Source organism: Mercenaria mercenaria, chromosome 4, assembly GCF_021730395.1.
Source record: "Mercenaria mercenaria strain notata chromosome 4, MADL_Memer_1, whole genome shotgun sequence".
NCBI classification, from domain to species: Eukaryota; Metazoa; Mollusca; class Bivalvia; order Venerida; family Veneridae; genus Mercenaria; species Mercenaria mercenaria.
In genome coordinates this window covers 76616773-76634637 of record NC_069364.1, presented here as the reverse complement: position 1 = coordinate 76634637, position 17865 = coordinate 76616773, and the positions used below count along the sequence as shown (strand labels likewise).

Here is a 17865-nt window from a genome sequence, read left to right as displayed (position 1 = left end):
TTTTTATGAAGCTGACCCAAATTTCTGAAGAAGGAAATTCAAGGACTTTTATCATAAAATCAAGCACTTTTCAAGGAGTTTTCAAGGCAAGAAACGAATTCAAGGAGTTTAAAGGAGGTTTTTGCAAATTCAAACACTTTTCATCTAGCAGCTTAAAATTCAAGGAGTTTTCAAGTCTGTGTGAACCCTGTTACTTAAGTCCAAATCAGTGTTCTTGGATTCTGTACCAGTACTAGCCTGTACTCCACAAGCAACTGCCAACTTACGCACATGATTCAGAGGTGGAGGATTAGGGCTGGGTACCGCCTTGAAAAAAATACCACGGTATACCACGGTTTTTTCCTAATTACCGCGGTATATACCACGGTATACCACCATATTTATCGTAAGACTTACAGCTATGGTAGTGGTTATAAAAATATTGAAAAACTCTCAGAAATACTTAATTTATTATGAGCAACAACGAAGACTAGTTACTTGACTAGAATTAAAGAAAAAAATACACTGGAATATTAACTTGACTAATGACTAGTTAGATTAATGACCCTTAGTATTTTTTACTAGCGTGTATTCGTCGGAAGACGCCATATTGTCTCTAGGGAAGCACTGGGTCACATGTATATAGGTCGCGCTTGTTTGAAGTTCGATTCGTGCACCCGTTTGATAAACCAGTAACGTTTATGAAGGCTTCATCAGATCGTTTTCAAACAAAAAATAATAAATTTCGACAACATTTTCCATACTATTTATTTCTTTTTTAATACGTGCAAATACATACTGGGATATTTTAAACTATCATCATTTAAACAAGAAGTTGGGACTCGCCGAATTTACCAGACTCAAAGTAAAAACAAGTGCGCCCATGACGTCATCCATCTATACGGAATAATCTGGAGGTTTTTCGAAGGTTTTGATTGGGGATCACGCGGTCGATCATACATGTTCGCATGTTCAATTGCACCATTGGGTGGTTATTTTTGGAAACTAATAATAGTAGCATGGGAATTCCAGAGAAATAAATCAGAAAATCATGCATGGTGTCAATTGCTGTTACGGAAGGCTACATAGACAATGTAAATTAAAAATAAACAAAAGAAGGGATAATGTTGATAAAATACCGGTATTCCCCGATGGTACCGCGGTATCGTACCATGGGAAGATGGTACCACGGTTACCGGTATACCGGTAATACCGCGCACCTCTATGGAGGATAAAATGACTCTGGATGCAATGTCTATTATCAAATCGTCATGTAGAACATACGCTTCAAAAAGAGAGCAAACTCATAACCCATTGATCCATAGATCTGTGCTCTCCCTATCGAGCTAAGCGGGTGGGCCTTGTGAAAGAGGTATTGATATAAAATCTTCTCATTTTGGGAAACATCTATGCAAATCATCATTTTAATATTAAAATTCCTTGACAGAAAACTGCTGTCAGTCTTATGAAGCGGACATCAAACAGACACTGTTTACCTTTGACTTACCAGTGTGACTTAAACCTTTGAGCTAGGCTTTGTATTTAACACTTCTTAGTGTTATAGGGAAGACTTGTACCAAGTAATAGCAATATCCCTCTGTGAAAGGCAGAGTTATGGAGAGAAAATAAATCACACTATTGACCTTTGAACTAAATGATGACAACATTTTCTCACCTTAAAAAACCACACTGACATGTAAAAAGGTTCCAAGAAAAATGCTTCCTTGAAATTATCCTTTTTGTATGGTTTCAGTACCATCTCTCAGAATTAAAGATGACAAATAAGTAATGTTCATTTCTACAGTATTAAATACCTACGTAAAAAGACTTTATCATATTATTGTTGGACTTATCAAGTTAAACATTGTTTTCAATTTTGCATAGCATTTGGCATCTGTCAGGGTTTCAGAAATTTGCAAATTTATTGGTAGCCTATTGGGCTACCAATATTTTTGTCTAGTAGCCCAAACATTTAAGTTTATTTGTCAATGACCATTTTGGTTTATTTACTAAGTGCTTGTATACTAAAGTTGGATGGAATGCTATAATTTTTGCCATATGCACATGTTTTTATAGATTTTGTTCTCTTAAATAGCAATTATCATTACTCATTTTTTTTTCATTTTTAAAAAATAAAACTACATGTATTTAAACTGGGAATTCTTCTCCCGTTAATTATTGCAACATGACAATATCATAAAAGGAATGTCAATCAATTTTTATAAACTTGCAAATTCCATAGGCCAGTATGAATTGCAATTTATCTCATAAACTTATTTAAAGTTAACAAATAATTCTCTCTGATTCTTAACATCTTTTAGTGCCTAGTTTAATAAAAGGACTAGAACCGAGTAAATAAAGTCTCTCACTTTCTTTGCACCGTGTATTCACTTATCCGAATCTATGTTTGCCGAAATTCTGTATAGTTTCGGACATGAACTCGCCGATTTTTGCTAAATCATGGTCGATTTTTTGTTGTGCAAGTATTTAAATTGAAAAGCATAAACTCGATGTAAGCACTGAACTGCCTCAAAGCCAAATATCTCTCCTCGGATCGCTCAATAAATAGTGAGGTCAGCAAAAACGAAAGTACACTTTGGCAGGTGGCGGTAAAATGACATAATTTTAAGACTGGTTTGCATATTGTAACTATACGGATCAACGACTTTGATGATATTGGATCAGTCTAAAATCTCACGTGCACATGTTTGTAAACCTTTGCCTCCGGGTACGATTAAACGGTTAATTGTTTGCCGACTGCGACAGTAGGTGGTAAGATAATTAATGCCTCGGGCGTGTATCTCCCGATAAACAAGGGGATTATAGACAACTGTCAAAATTATGTTTGAAGACTATTGATTTCCGGGCTACTTGATATGTAATTTCAAGGTAGCCTGGCGGGCACGCTCTAAAAAAATTTAGTAGTCCAACAGAATTTTCTGGTAGTCCCCGGGCTCCGGACATGAGATTTCTGAAACCCTGCATCTGTTCATGTACAATAAATCAAAGACACCAGTTATCATCAAAACAAATATATTTTACTGTCAATAAAAAAATCAAAGGCCTGAAGGGCCTGAGAGTCGGCTAATGATTGATGTACTGGTAGTATAGTCTACCAGTTTCAGTTTGTTTTTAGACAAACAGAGATTGTGTACAATAAATGAAATGAACATTCAGTCGATGCCTAGTAAAACTTTGATTGACATTATACAAGTATTTAAAGCCAATATATTTCTCTAAAATTGAAGAGTGGTTCGCAGAAACAAAAAAACTACAATTTGACAGCTGACACTAAGATACTGCACATGACTATATATATTTTTCCAGTAAACATTTGCCTCCGGCATTGCCAATAGAGGCAATTATCGGCTGGTGTATATTCGCACATGATAAAATTTGAATATAACAATTTATATATTAAAATTTTACAGCGCGGATTGCCACATACAATTTGTAACGGATGGACGAAAGAACTGTTCAGTTATTTTACAGATAATGGGCCTGGCGATAACGATGTCATATGTTAGGTCTTGTTCAATCATGTCATAAGTGGTGTCAATTTAAAGTATACTTACTTTTGCGTTTAGAGATACCTGTATCAATATATAGTGTCAATATATAGTGTAACCGATATTAATAAACGCAGTTCTTTTTTAGTTAAAACCATCATTTATTCTAATTCAGACCTGTTAACCCCTTCAAGATCATGTCTGTAATCCCGAAGTCCATGCACTTTCAATTATCCATTTTGATTCATGTATACAGACAGGCCCAGACTGGGCTGAAAAATGTTTGAGCCATTTTACGTGGTCGGTAGCAGGGTGGGTGTGGGAAGGGGTGTTTCTTCCCGCTTTAAATTGCAGTCAGAGTTCGAAATGGGCATTGTGGCAGATGGTAAAAGGGCAATTGTATCAATCTGTAAAGTGGCAATATGGGGGGAAGGGTGTGGGAGGATACCCCCTCCTGTAAGAAGGGTTTGGGGTATCACCACAAGAAATTTTTGAATATGTAGACCCTTGATACAGCCTTTGGTAGGATTTTTAACTGAAAATTTTATGTTTCAATTTCTAAATATTACCTAGATTCTTTTTAGTATTACAATATCCAAAGTATGAAGAATGACTGTCACTTCATCTTTTTACTTTCAGATCATGCCTCAGGACTAGAATACGAGTCTGATATAGATTCTATGTAGGTGTTATAAAAATAAATTCCAGAATCATTTCTGTTACAATAATATCTATCATGTCTGCTACATGAATGTTTAAATTTCATAACACAGCTCGATATTTACCCAAAATATTATCGATATATCCGGATACGATTACACTTCTCTCAATCTCCAGTTTCAACAATATGTTTTACAAATTGTGATGATACGAAGACATTTAGCAGCAATTGGCAGTATCTGACATTAAAGTTTACGGTTAAATTACCTCTTATTTAAATCTTTTCCTAAAAAGTTATTTCGTTTCGTCAAAGCAGCCAAACATAGACAATCTACTTTCGATTTCAAAAACTACAAGAAAATACAATTAAATGTTTCGCCGATTTGTTTATTTCTCGAAAAATAAGAAATAAAATCATTTTTAATATCAGTAGTAATTAAACAAACCAGTAAGAGCTTCTTCTTCCGATAATTTATCCATTTACTGACTGCAAAATTCAACCCACGCAAAGTCGTAGAAGCGTTGTTATAAACAAGTCACGTGTGTTCGCCGGCAAGTGTCCAGAATGTAGTTAGGATTCATCCGCGAAATCTCGAGGAAGAATTAACGTACTGCACATATCTTATTCGGGTCATTTAAAATGAAGCTGTCATAATTTAATTTCATCGATGTGGTAAACTCTTTGATAAGAGACATTCCAATGTTTTCAGAGGTACCCGACTCAATAAAATACTAGAAGTATGTTCTGGAACTATATTTTGTCTTTCGCTGGATGTTACGCAAGCTTGGACGGTAAGCTTGTGCAATTCATAAAATGCACATCGCAATAAATTTGTTATTTGCGCAATGACTTTAAAGCTTATTTTTTGAAACGGACAGGGTAACAAATGGATAATTTGGCTAATAAGTTAATATGCAGTTTTTATTTGAATTTGTAAACATCATATTTGCTATTTTGTGACAAAAGGGCACAAAATTGGTCACCATAATCATATGCGCAAATGTATTACCAAATCCCGCAGAATCGTTATGCGTGTTTATGCTTAATGAGTTACCGCGGAAGAAAATACGTGGCTTTATTCATAAATTTGACAGATTACATCGTATATTGGTCATAGCATATAGGATTGACATAACTGAACTTCATTCGATCAATGAACTCTTTGAAATTAAAGATAATCTAATGGAACTACATCACTTCGCTGTGTTGTGAGGCCATTTAATGAATGAGAAATCGGGCGATAGCAAGGACTCGTCAAACGCTTGAAAGCGTTTAGCCGACTCAAAAAACATGTTCATTTTTTTTTACATATGTGAAATCTGTGCTAAGATTTCCTTATAATTATAGCACAATAGTGACCCGATAATTTGACCCTTTTGGTCTTTCTGGAACAAACTTGGTTAGGAACACTAACATATACTACAAGTAAAAACATCTAAGGTATCACCAAAAAAATATTGGAATTTTTCAAAATAAAAACTGATAAGCCCCTCTGGTGGGGGTCCAATATACTATTTTAGTCACAAAAGAGAATCAGTAAGTTTACAGTTACCTACATTCTTGCTAACTACACAAGTATCAATTTGAAAGCATGAAGAGGACAGGCAAATGGATGAGCAGACAGCAGCCAAAAGCTGAGCACAATCAATCACCCTTGTCCTTGATATAGGGTAGCTAAAAAGTTGACATTTCCTTTTTTTTTTACCCTTGATAACTTTATCAAGATCAAGTAATCTTACCTGAATACTGGATTAAATTTTTCTACGAACTGCAGTGCTGAAGTCATCTGGTACAAAATTCTTATTGGATCATCCATATTCCTTTCATCAATTCTTCTTGTGCCAAGTACATGGAGGCCTCTTCCAAGATATGGTCTGAGAAAAATAAAAAAATAAGTATTTTTTGAGGTACATATACAAGACTTGACCATAAGTACATTTTGTACTAGTTTGCAAGATGTCTTACTCTATCAATATTTTTCAATACTAAATGCAGACATCTCTTCCTAATAATATTAATATCATACTAGATAAGATCTGTTTGTAAAATAATGTGTCCCCTACACACACATAAACATGAGCTGCGCTCGAGAAACACTTGCCTTCAAAATGCACACCTAGCAAAGGAAATATTCAATACGGAGTTGATAAATCAAGCAAAATGCAATAGCTACAACTTAATTTTTGCAACTAATCATTTTCACCTTTAAATTTGAAAAAGATTTGCCCCAAGATTGACCTCTTTATGAAAACAGGTGGTTACACTAACTTTGGAGGTATGGATCTAACTTTTCACTCTTGTGCATGCCAGAGGATCTAACTTTTCACTCTTGTGCATACCAGACTTTCTCATCAAGGTATATGAATGTGCTAGAAAACCACCATTACTCTTGCCTCTGACTGTGACCTTGAAGGAACAGAAGTGACCATTTCAAGTGACACACCTTCTGACCATGCTTCACATTTATGGTAAGTTCAACTGAATTCATTTTTACATATTTCTTATTGAGAGATGGGTGAGGAACCAAACAATATTTTACTTCAGCCCTATCAGGTTTCACATTTGAAAGAAGTTTGAATTCCCTTTTCTTATTCAAAACTTATGACTAAGACACAAATTACATATATGAATGAGCATGAAAACTACAAGTACCCTTGTCGGTCATGACCTTGGAGGCACAGACTTAGGTCATGAGTAAAAATTGCCTTATCATGCATAACAGTTATGGGTTATACATGATGAACCATATTTGAAAGAACATGATTGTTAACAGTTAGAGACCTTCTGTCAAGTTGACATTTGAGGTACAGACCTGACTGTCAAATATGACACACCGTGTCATCATGTTAGACATTGAGGAAAGTTTCATTGGAATCCTTTGCATCATTTAACAGTTACAGGAATAGTTTCAGAAGGATGGACAACTCCACAGATATTTTATATACTTGTATGTATACTTGTACAGAAAGGTTGAATATTTAGTCAAACTTTAGTACAATACATCATCAATGATTATGTATACATGAAAATATGCATAAGATGTACTTTTTCCTATAAACATTTTCCTTTGTATGTCTTTCATCATTTGTAGTCAGGGCTGTGCAGATAAATCTATCTAGAAGCTAATCAATCATGGTAAAATGGTTCATGGTGTAATTGTTGACAAACATTTATACAGTAGATGAATTCTAACATTAAAAATACCCAATAAATAGCCAAATTTAATTTCAAACTGCATTTTGCTTGAGAACATTGCTACTACTATTTATGAATGTGCACATATAATTCTAAGTTATCAAGATTTAAGGAAAATGACCCAGTCTCCAACATTATGTTCAAATTGAGAGAAACCAGTGTTATTTCATTGACCAAAATCAGTGTTTTGACAGCTTGGCCAGCAGTCTGGTATCTGATTTTAATTTGACTGTTATCCAACACTACTTGTACCAGGTTTTGATGACTATGCTTTTCTTTTTTCATTTACAAGATCTTACAAATAATATAAAGAAATACTCACATGTTCCATGCATACTCTTGCGCGACAAGCAGTGGAACAATAGAAAAATTCATGATTCTTGATGCTAATTTTCCCTGCATAATATAGAAAAAACAGAGGAACATAAATGGGTAAGGTTGCAGAGTGAGTGAAAAGAAATGACTGGTCTTGTTCTAATTATTTTTATCAAGCAACTTTATCTAAATAATTTTTAACATGAATTTTGGTACCAGCAAATAAAGCTGTTTACAGATCATCTTAGGGAATAACTGGTTACCAGTAGTTCTTTCCATAAGATCTATTCAAACTAGAGCTACTTTTGAGAAAAGCGCATGTCTCCCACAACTGCCTAATCATCTAAACACTAAGTCAGTGTTTTTATACTGTTTAGTCACAACAAATATACCTTTGAAGAGTAAAATGGCTGATTTTCAGTAATTCAAGGGCCATAATTCTGAAGTGCCTATGCCAATTTTACTAGTTATCGAACCTGGGAGAGGAATTATGGTCATACACATTTTGTTTAAGTTTGGTGAAGATCGTATAAAAAATGTTTGACTTGGAGTGCGGACAAGATGAATGGTTTTTGGTGCATGTTTGAGAATGAAGACTTCAGCATTTTTATGAGTCTAAGGCCAGAGTTTTTTAATAACTTGGGTTACGGGAGATTTTCCAAAAATGAGCATTAGGGGGAGGGAATAAAAATAAAAATAAAGTAGGAAAATGTTAGCATCGGAAAAAAAAAAAAAAAAATAAAATGAAAAAAAAACACACAAAATTTTATTTTGTAAAAAGTGCCACTGGGTTAAAAAAAATTGTTGTTTCAGGCAAATGTAGATTCACAACACAGTCTAGATAAATCAGACAAGTTATTTTCCCAATTTGAAGCATTTTATTCCCACTTTCTTTATTAAAGCCTCCATGTTGTATGTTATAATATTATGTTGTAGAAACTATTAAATACTTGAAATTTTTTGCATGTTGCTTGTCTGCTTGTCACATCCTATGCATATTGTGTTTCTGACCTTTTAACCCTTAGCACGCTAAGTTTCTAAAATGGACAGGTCCATCATTCAATTTGGGCAATACCATTTATCATTCGAAGGGGTGTTCACTCAAAATGTACTGACTGAATAGCGAACAGTGCAGACCATGATCAGTCTGCACGGATATGCAGGCTGATCTAGGTCTGCACTGGTCGCAAAGGCAAAACTAATCGGTTGTACCATTGTAAGGGTTAAGGAAGACGGAAATAACTTTTCCATTTTTCATTTATGCTCCGACATGGGCCATTTTTCACAATACATGCCAGACAGTCCCAAGCCTGTTAAGTGTGAGGGGTCTCTTAAAAGTTACTGAACTCCATATCTGGCTACAGCTTTGAAAGTAATTTGAAATAGACTTTAAGATTTAAATTGCGAATTTTAAAAACAATCAGCAAAGGTACTACATTCAAACTTAAATATTTTCACTTTGTACAGTTACCTTCAATACCATCATCACCATCATCATCATAATCATTACTATCATCACCATACTAATTGGTTCAGAACAGTGCATAAAGTAATAGAATTTAGAGAAAAGTACCACTAGATTGATTAGAAAACATCTTATTTAACAAAAAATATTTTATTGTTTTTTAAATTTATAGCAACAGTCAGCATTTTATTAAAATCACCAAACTTACTGTTGTTCAGCTACAAAACGAAAATCCACTTTAAAAAATCTGAAGTACATTTTACTTGGAGTAGAATTATGTCAAATTAGGTCATTCACCTTGCAATACCCAACCAGTTAACTTTTATCCCACATCAAAGAAAATCAATAAAGGAAAATTTTGCCGACACTCCTTTTGATGTCAGCTGCCATGTGCTGGTCGAAATGTGTCAAAGATATCAGTTTTTAATAGGTCAGGAGACAAATTGAATGGTTTTTTTTTCTTCTAAAAATACTGTAAAAGGATTTATCATTGATGAAAATCCAAAGTAAGTAGCAAATTTATTACCGGTCGGAAAAAATGTATTAATTTAAAGGTCCATTACTAAGGGAAAGTGAGTTGGCAATTTTTTTCATAGCCAGTGCATAGACTTCTGCAAGACACTAAATAATGAAGATTGGCAGGTCAAAATTTACAGAAGGTCTTTGGAACTCAAAGAAATGTATGTGTATTATGTTGAAATTTCAATGAATCGACAGAATGACCCCCCAGGTCTTTTTAACTTTCTTCATACTTCATAGAAAAATAATTGTACATATACTGCGATTTATTTCGAATTTCTACATACCAACTTTCATTTTCCAATAAAATGAAATAGTTTCTGTGCTTTTTAAAAGAAATTAAAATGTTCACTTTCCTTAGTATTGGACCTTTAAACTGGATGTGAAATGTCATTTGCTAAAATATAGTTACTTGCTGAGGCTTTTGTGCTGAAATTATCGATATATTTTCCACAATTAAGTTACTTTGTCTTCCGACTTAGGAGCTTGTTTCACCAATTTAATCCAAGCCTTTTGTTGTCTGCAATTAACGCCTTCTAAACATGTCAGCTGATCTGGATAACGGTTTATATTTACGGACACGATACTTTCACACTGTCACACACTTCAGACACTGCCGGCAGGGCGGAGCTAGTCACGTCATTCTAGTAAAGTTACGTCACGGTGTATTGATTCTTGTCGTCCTTTGAGAATATCGGAAGTCCTTTGCACGCGCTGTGATGTTTATTGTAGGTTAATAGACACTGTTTTATTTTCCACCACGGAAAGTAGATGCAAGCGTCGGGGAAAATAACAATAAAATCGCAATTTTGAATTTTATTCTTATTTGGATTTTGGAGAATTAGGACCCGGCGCTCCCGTAACCCAAGTTATTAAAAAACGCTGGCCTAAGTGATTCATTAGTTATTGTCAAGGGCCATAATTCCGAAGTGTCTTAACCGATTTGGCTAGTTATCGAACTTGGCCAAGGTCTTATTTGCAAACACATTTTGTTCGAGTTTGGTGAAGATCGGATACGAAATGTTTGACTTAGAGTGCAGAGTGCAGACAAGATGAATGGTTTTTGGTGCATGTTTGAGAATGAAGACTTCAGCATTTTTATCCATCTAGGTGATTCATAAATTATTGTCAAGGGCCATAATTCCGAAGTGTCTTGGCCGATTTAGCTAGTTATCGAACTTGGCCAAGGTCTTATGGTCAAACACATTTTGTTCAAGTTTGGTGAAGATCGGATGAGAAATATTCGACTTAGAGTGCGGACAAGATGAATGGTTTTTGGTGCATGTTTGAGAATGAAGACTTCAGCATTTTTATGCATCTAGGTGATTCATAAATTATTGTCAAGGGCCATAATTCCGAAGTGTCTTGGCCGATTTAGCTAGTTATCGAACTTGGCTGAGGATGAGAAATGTTCGACTTAGAGTGCGGACAAGCTTTGTGACAGACACACACACAGACAGACTGGAGTAAATCAATATGTCTCCCACACCACTGTGTGGTGGGAGACATAATTCTTATCTTATCAAGCTGATACTAATTTTTCATAGATAAATAAAGCCAATATAGCCGGACAATATTTAATCGAGAATAGAACAAAGAGAACAAGTTTTACAGATGCAAGAAGGCTGAAACATACTTACATCAGATCTAATTTTAGACATCATTTTGTGTTTTGGATAACTTTGGAAGTTACCGTGCGTGACAAAAGTGGTAATGTCCCAACCTGGTACCTTATCCTTATCTGAAGATTAAGAGATAAGGATGAATTCTTAAGGTAACAATGATGTCCTAATTATTTCAATTCCACCTTAAGCCCCGATCTCATGTCACGGTTTGGTCTCCCGGTTTATCCCGGTTCAGTGGTCCGGGATAAACCTTGTTCAACCTTGCTGAACCGGCGTACAACCTTGACGATTCCGTGAACGTCCGGGAAGATCCTTGATAAACCTTGTAGAACCGGCAAATGGCCCCGGTTGTTTTAAAATGTTTAACACAACCGGGAATCACCGGGAACGATGGCCAAAACCGGCATACTCCGTGCAACATCGTTGCAATGCCGGCAATTTCCGGGGTAACACCGGATATCCACCGTGTGTCTACCGTGATATTCCGTAGTAATCCGGGGTCACTGGCAATCACTTTATACACGGTAGAGCTGCGACGAACTCCGGCCTGAGGACGGCATAGCACAGGTGAAGCACGGTATGGCCCCGTCTTGTACCGGTTGGGGTAGGAAAAGTTACGGTAAGCCCAGGTTTATTCGCCGATTAACTCGCGGTTAGAGACGGAAAATTCCGGCAAACCACCGGTTAAGTCCGACGTCATGTCTGTTTACGCGCGTCTGTTTTCTGCGCTGAGATTAAAATTTGTTGCAAAATGCAAATCTCAACGTAATTAAGCATAAAATAGAAAGATGGAATATATCTAACCTCGAAGTGAGAAAATTTTCACATTTTCACGAGCGCTGTTTGAAATTTTCTCACTTCTCAGTGAAATAGGCCTATATTCCATATTCACTCAAAACAAACAAATATCCTCTATATAGTATATAAAAACACTGTGAAAATCCTATTTGAGGAGGGAAGTTTTTGCCTTCCAGCAGAGTCTTCGTCCGTTGGGTTCTGTGTTTGCTTCTCAGTAGAGTCGTCTTCAACTTAGCTTCCCACTGGCGGCAATATTCTGGCAGGTTTCTTGGTCTTCGGCATGATGTTTGGCTTCAAGTGACTACAAGATAACTTTTGGAGATCGACATGCGTCCTGTTTTATACTGAGTAAGCACCGGTAGGCGCCGCTGTGTCACCGGATCACAGCCGGGCTGTGACGGAATGCTACCTGCGGTCATCGGGGCACTACCGGCTACGACCCGGGTCACTCGAGATTACACCAGGATCAATCGGGTTTACGCCGGACAATCACTGTGGATATCCGGTGTCAGACCAGGACTAAACCGGGATCAAAGTGTAGATTCTGCCTCATTATCGGGGATTTACCGGGACAAGGTCGGGAATATGAGATCCAACTTACATTTTTGCAAAAAAAAATGTCACGGTTCGTCCAGGTATACCGGCTAATGTTTACCGGGAGGAACCGGGGCCGTCACCGGGAATGTGAGATCGGGGCTTTATCAGGTAAAGTAACAGTGCATAATTACATGGTTAGAAAAGCACTTACTTACAGTTAGCATCATAAAAGGAGATAATAAACAAAATGAATTACATAGTTTTTTCTTCTTTGTTAATCAATATTTAAAACACTGACAAATATTTGAGGAAACAATTATCGAAAATGGGATTTAAGGAGTCATGTTCATAAAAAAAGTGGCAGCCACATTATAGAAAAAAAACAACACATTTTGTTACAACCAATATAACAAAAATCAGGCTTGATAAATAATTTCCTATCAAACATTGTAAATATTTTCTTGAAAAATGTCAAAGATAAATAAAAGGGGCAGCATTTTATTAAAATGACAGCAGAATTTAGCAAGGAATAAAAGCATATTCATATTTTCGTTATCAAATATACCACATTTCTTAATAAAATTTGATGTGTTTAAGAATTTTTTATGCATTTTGCCCCTGAACATTTTAAGAATAGATATTGAAACAAGAGCTCTCACTATTAGTGACAAATGCCCCCAAGCTTTTATGCAAAATAATTTTAAAATCCCTTCATCGACGGCAGAGTTAAGAACCGGACAAGAAACAGACCATGTTAATCTTTAACCTCTTAGTGTGACCTTGACCTTTGAGCTAGGGGTCTGGATCTTGCACAAAACATGTTGTCTCATTATGGGGAACATTTACGCCAAGTTATTTCAAAATCCCTTTATGGATGGAGTTACAGCATGAAAAAGAATTTACATGGGCGCACACACAGACACATGCACGGACGGACAGTGCAATTTTAATATGCCCACCTTCTGGGGCATAAAAAGTACCTACATTATGCATTTAATGAAATGAAAGATATCAATTTTGAATAAATCTATGAAACATACTCATCAGTCTGCCTGCAGGTTCAGTATCCAAGTCCCTTCTCTTTTCTCCCTTGCCAGCAGTCTGGTAGTGCTGAAAAAAGTACTTTGATTGCAAACATATTTGCAAACAATATTTAAATAAAAGACAGACACAATATAACTAGATGTTGGTCCATATAACACTTAGCCCCCACTTCTTGTCACTGTACATGGTTTCATGACTTTAGGTGAAATATTTCAAAGATACATGCAACACAAACTTTTAAGCACCTTTTGTGTATTTATAACTAAGTCAAGGACCATAACTCTGGTCTGGCTGTGTGAAATCCTAATTAAAACACCAGGTGCACAACTTCTCATGACGCATGAAAATCCTGCGAGGTTTTATGAAAACAAGAGGGTTATGATGACCCTGGATCGCTCACCTGAGTAATATGAGCTACATAGTAGTGTAAGAGATCAGGTAAGAAAGTCAAATATAAGTAAGCATTGAATTCTTTTCTCAGTTGTGTGAACATGTTTCAAATGTCAAACTGATGCTAAAATATTAAGAAAGTAGGTCAGTGGGTCACATTCACGGTCACTGAAAGTCAGTTTTAAGGTCGGCATGCAAAACTGTACAATGTCATATCATCCAAATTTCAAGGCTGTATCTTAAAAAACAATAGAAAGTAGGTCATAGGTCACATTCATGGTCACTGAAAGTCAGTTTTAGATCGGTGTGCTAAACTGTACGTCATCAAAATTTCAAGGCCGTATCTTAAAAAACAAGAAAGTAGGTCAGTAGGTCACGGTCAAAGTCAAGTGACCCTAATTACTTGAGGTCATCAGGTAATTAAAATTAAACAGTCTATGAAATATGATCAGATAATTTTTTAAGTATTATTTCCTATATAACTCATATAAAAACTAAGTGACCCCAGGGCGGGGCTTTAAATGGATCCTGGGTCATGATTTGAACAATCTTAGTAAAGGACCACTACACAATGCCACATGTAAAATATCTAAGCTGTGTGCCTATCAGTTTAAGAGAAGAACATTTTTTTATTTATCTATAGAACTCTATGTGAATTCAAGGGACCACAGGGGGCCAATATTGGCCTTGAGATCATAACTTGAACAATCTTGGTAAAAGTCCACTAGACAATGCCACATACCAAATATCTAAGCTCTAGGTTTTCAGGTTTCAGAGAAGATTTTTGAAATTTACAATATAACCATATAGGGAAAATAAGCCCCAACCCCTGGCAGCCGTTTTTTACCAAAATAGAACGGCTTAAGCAATTCTGGTAGAGGGTCACCTAGAGATCATTTCTACAAAATATTTTTGAAATCCAGCTAACAGTTTCTGACATGGCAACCAGTTCTAAATCATGGATTTTAATTCTTTGGGCAATTTTGATGGGGGCCACCCAAAGATCATTTCTGTGAAGTTTAGTGTAAATCTGCCCAGTGGTTTTGAAGAAGATTTTTGAAATTCACAATATAGCCATATAGGGAAAATAAGCCCGGCCCCCTGGCGGCCAAGTTTTTTTACCAAAACAGAACGGCTTATGGCAATTTTGGTAGAGGGTCACTTAGAGATCATTTCTACAAAATATTTTTGAAATCCGGCAAACAGTTTCTGACAAGATTTTTAAAGATTTTTCTTTCGGTTACCATGGCAACCAAAGTTCTGCATGGATTTCAATGCTTTGGGCAATTTTGAAAGGGGGCCACCCAAGGATCATTCCTGTGAAGTTTGGTGTAAATCTGCCCAGTGGTTTTGAAGAAGATTTTTTTTAGAAATTGTCGACACACGACACAAGACGGACCTTTGGCTCAGGTGAGCTAAAAATGTGCATGTCTGGTGCATGTCCTCAATTAAACAAGAACTGTAACTGTCTATAATTGCTTGGTGGTATCCACTTCCCACACTGCTGGCTGTATATGGAAGGATGAAAGGAATGCTATTATTACTGAAGTACTAACTGTACTTACTGTTTCCTCAGGAAATTGTTGCATCAGCTTTGAATCTAAACAAGAATAAAGGTGTTGCCGCATTTGTGATATCTTGTACATTGTTTGTGCAGGTATGGAATTATTCTGCAGCAGCTCCAGCAGTTTATAGGCATTTGCTGCAGCAAAACATCCACACAACTTTGATGTTCCCTGTGACTGAAGCACAACAAGCTGAATGCTTTCAGTGTTCTCATACAGAAGATTTAACTGGGGCTTCAATTGAGAAACCACATTTTCTAAATGTTTTTTATTATCTAAACTGTCATACACATATATCCTTCCATTGAATTGTGCTGACACAACAAAATGATTTTGTAAATAGTGTATTTGGACTGCATTTGTGCCTCTTCCAACTTCTGATATCTGAGCAGTGCCTTCAAAACTTGCACGTTCATACAAAAATCCTGGAAGCAACATCCCTACATTGCAACCAAATTTTCTTTTCAGAAGTCTAGCTACAAAGTTCATTGTCTGTATATCGATGTCGTGTGCATCATCTAAAACTTTGTTAATGTCAAGTCCTATCAAATAGTGTTCATCATAGCCTTCATCAAGAGTGACCTGTAAATAGAAAGTTAAAGGCCAAGATTTAGTTATTTGTTTTTAAAACTGAAAAAGTGACTAAATAAACAAAAGGGCTATAGTGGCTCTAAGTCCCCCATCTGAAACTGACTATCTGACCTTGAATATAAGTGTGACGGACTGATTCATGAATGGTAACAACTATTTTCCTATTTCAGGTCCCAGTCAAATAAGTCAAGTGGAACCATTTGAATAAATTTGAGAGTGGACCTTAAAATTTTTAAAAATTTTACAGACCAAATCTGGTGAAAATCCATCAGGCATTCATGAGAAGAAGTTGTAAAAGGTTTTCCTACTTTTAACTCTAGCTGCCGCTGGAATCAGTCAAGTGGAATCAGGATGTAGGCGAAGCCCTTATAATGATGCTACAGACCCAAATTAGGTGACAAGCAGTTCATGGAAAGGAATAGTTTAAAGGTTTTTATTTTCTTAGCTCTGGCAGCCCTTTAAGGCTTAATATCAGTCAAGTGGAACCATTTGAACAAATCTAAAGAGGATTTTATGAGGATGCTACAGACAAAGTTTGGTGATGAGCCATGAAGCGGGTCATCAGAAGAAGTTGTTAAACAAGAGCTGTCACAGGAGACAGTGCACTCGACTATTTCAATGTTGGATAGTGAGACTGGGCACATCTGAGGAAGCTGGAGCTGTCACTGGAGGGTTTAATGACTCCAATGGTGGATGAAGATATTGCACAATAGCTTGAGTCTGTGTCAAAAAGATTAAGTAATAAGAGAGGTAAAGATAAAGTGTATCAAAACACTATATAAGTATAATTCTAAGCAAAAAGGGGGCATAATTCATAAAATATTGGTGCAAGAGTTATGCACCTTGTGTCATATGATGTGGGTGATGATGTGGAACAACTACTTCAAGTTTGAATCAAATGCATTTCGTAATAACTGAGATATAGTGAAAATGCATCAAAATTAACCTTAAATTCTAAGTAAAAGGGGGCATAATTCATGAAAAATTGGTGCCAGAATTATGCTCTTTAAGTCATATCATGTGGGTGATAAGGTGGAACAACCATTTTAAGTTTGAATCAAATCCATTTAGTAATAACTGAGATAGAGTGAAAGCGTATCAAAACTTTAACCTGAAATTCTAAGTAGAAGTGGGGATGGGGGGGGGGGGGGGGGGGGGGGTAATTCATGAAATATTGGTGCAAGAGTTATGGCCCTTGTGTCATATGATGTGAGTGATGATGCTGAACAACTATTTTAAGTTTGAATCAAATCCATTAAGTAATAACTGAGATACAGTGAAAGTGCACCAAACTTTAACCTGAAATTCTAAGTAAAAGGGGGATAATTCATGAAATATTGGTACCAGAGTTATGGGCCTTGTGTCACATGATGTGGGAGATGATGTGGAACAACTACTTTCAGTTTGAATCAAATCCATTTAGGAATAACTGAGATAGAATGAAAGTGCATCAAAACTTTAACCTGAAATTCTAAGTAAAAAGGGGGGATTATTCATGAAATATTGGTGTGAGAGTTATGGCCCTTGTGCCATATGATGTGGGTGATGATGAGGAATAACTATTTTAAGTTTAAAGCAAATCCATCAAGTAATTACAGAAATAAGGAGAAAAAAAAAAGGAAGTGTAAAAAAAACTTTAACCAATGTGGGGATGCGGAAAGACGCCAACGCC

At 36.1% G+C, this 17865-nt stretch overlaps 1 protein-coding gene across 4 annotated transcripts in view; it reads right to left on the bottom strand.

Annotated features, from left to right (window-relative positions):
• The window catches only part of LOC123552200 (uncharacterized), a 173674-nt gene that overhangs the window by 116574 nt on the left and 39235 nt on the right, over positions 1 to 17865 (bottom strand). For all 4 annotated transcript variants that reach the window (XM_053541721.1, XM_053541723.1, XM_053541722.1 and 1 more), the window contains exons 7-11: positions 15603 to 16184; positions 13644 to 13713; positions 11284 to 11384; positions 7667 to 7740; positions 5889 to 6023 (exon numbers count right to left, since the gene is read on the bottom strand). In XM_053541721.1, coding sequence (XP_053397696.1) covers positions 5889 to 6023; positions 7667 to 7740; positions 11284 to 11384; positions 13644 to 13713; positions 15603 to 16184 — 962 coding nt within the window. The remainder of the gene's footprint in view (positions 1 to 5888; positions 6024 to 7666; positions 7741 to 11283; positions 11385 to 13643; positions 13714 to 15602; positions 16185 to 17865) is intronic.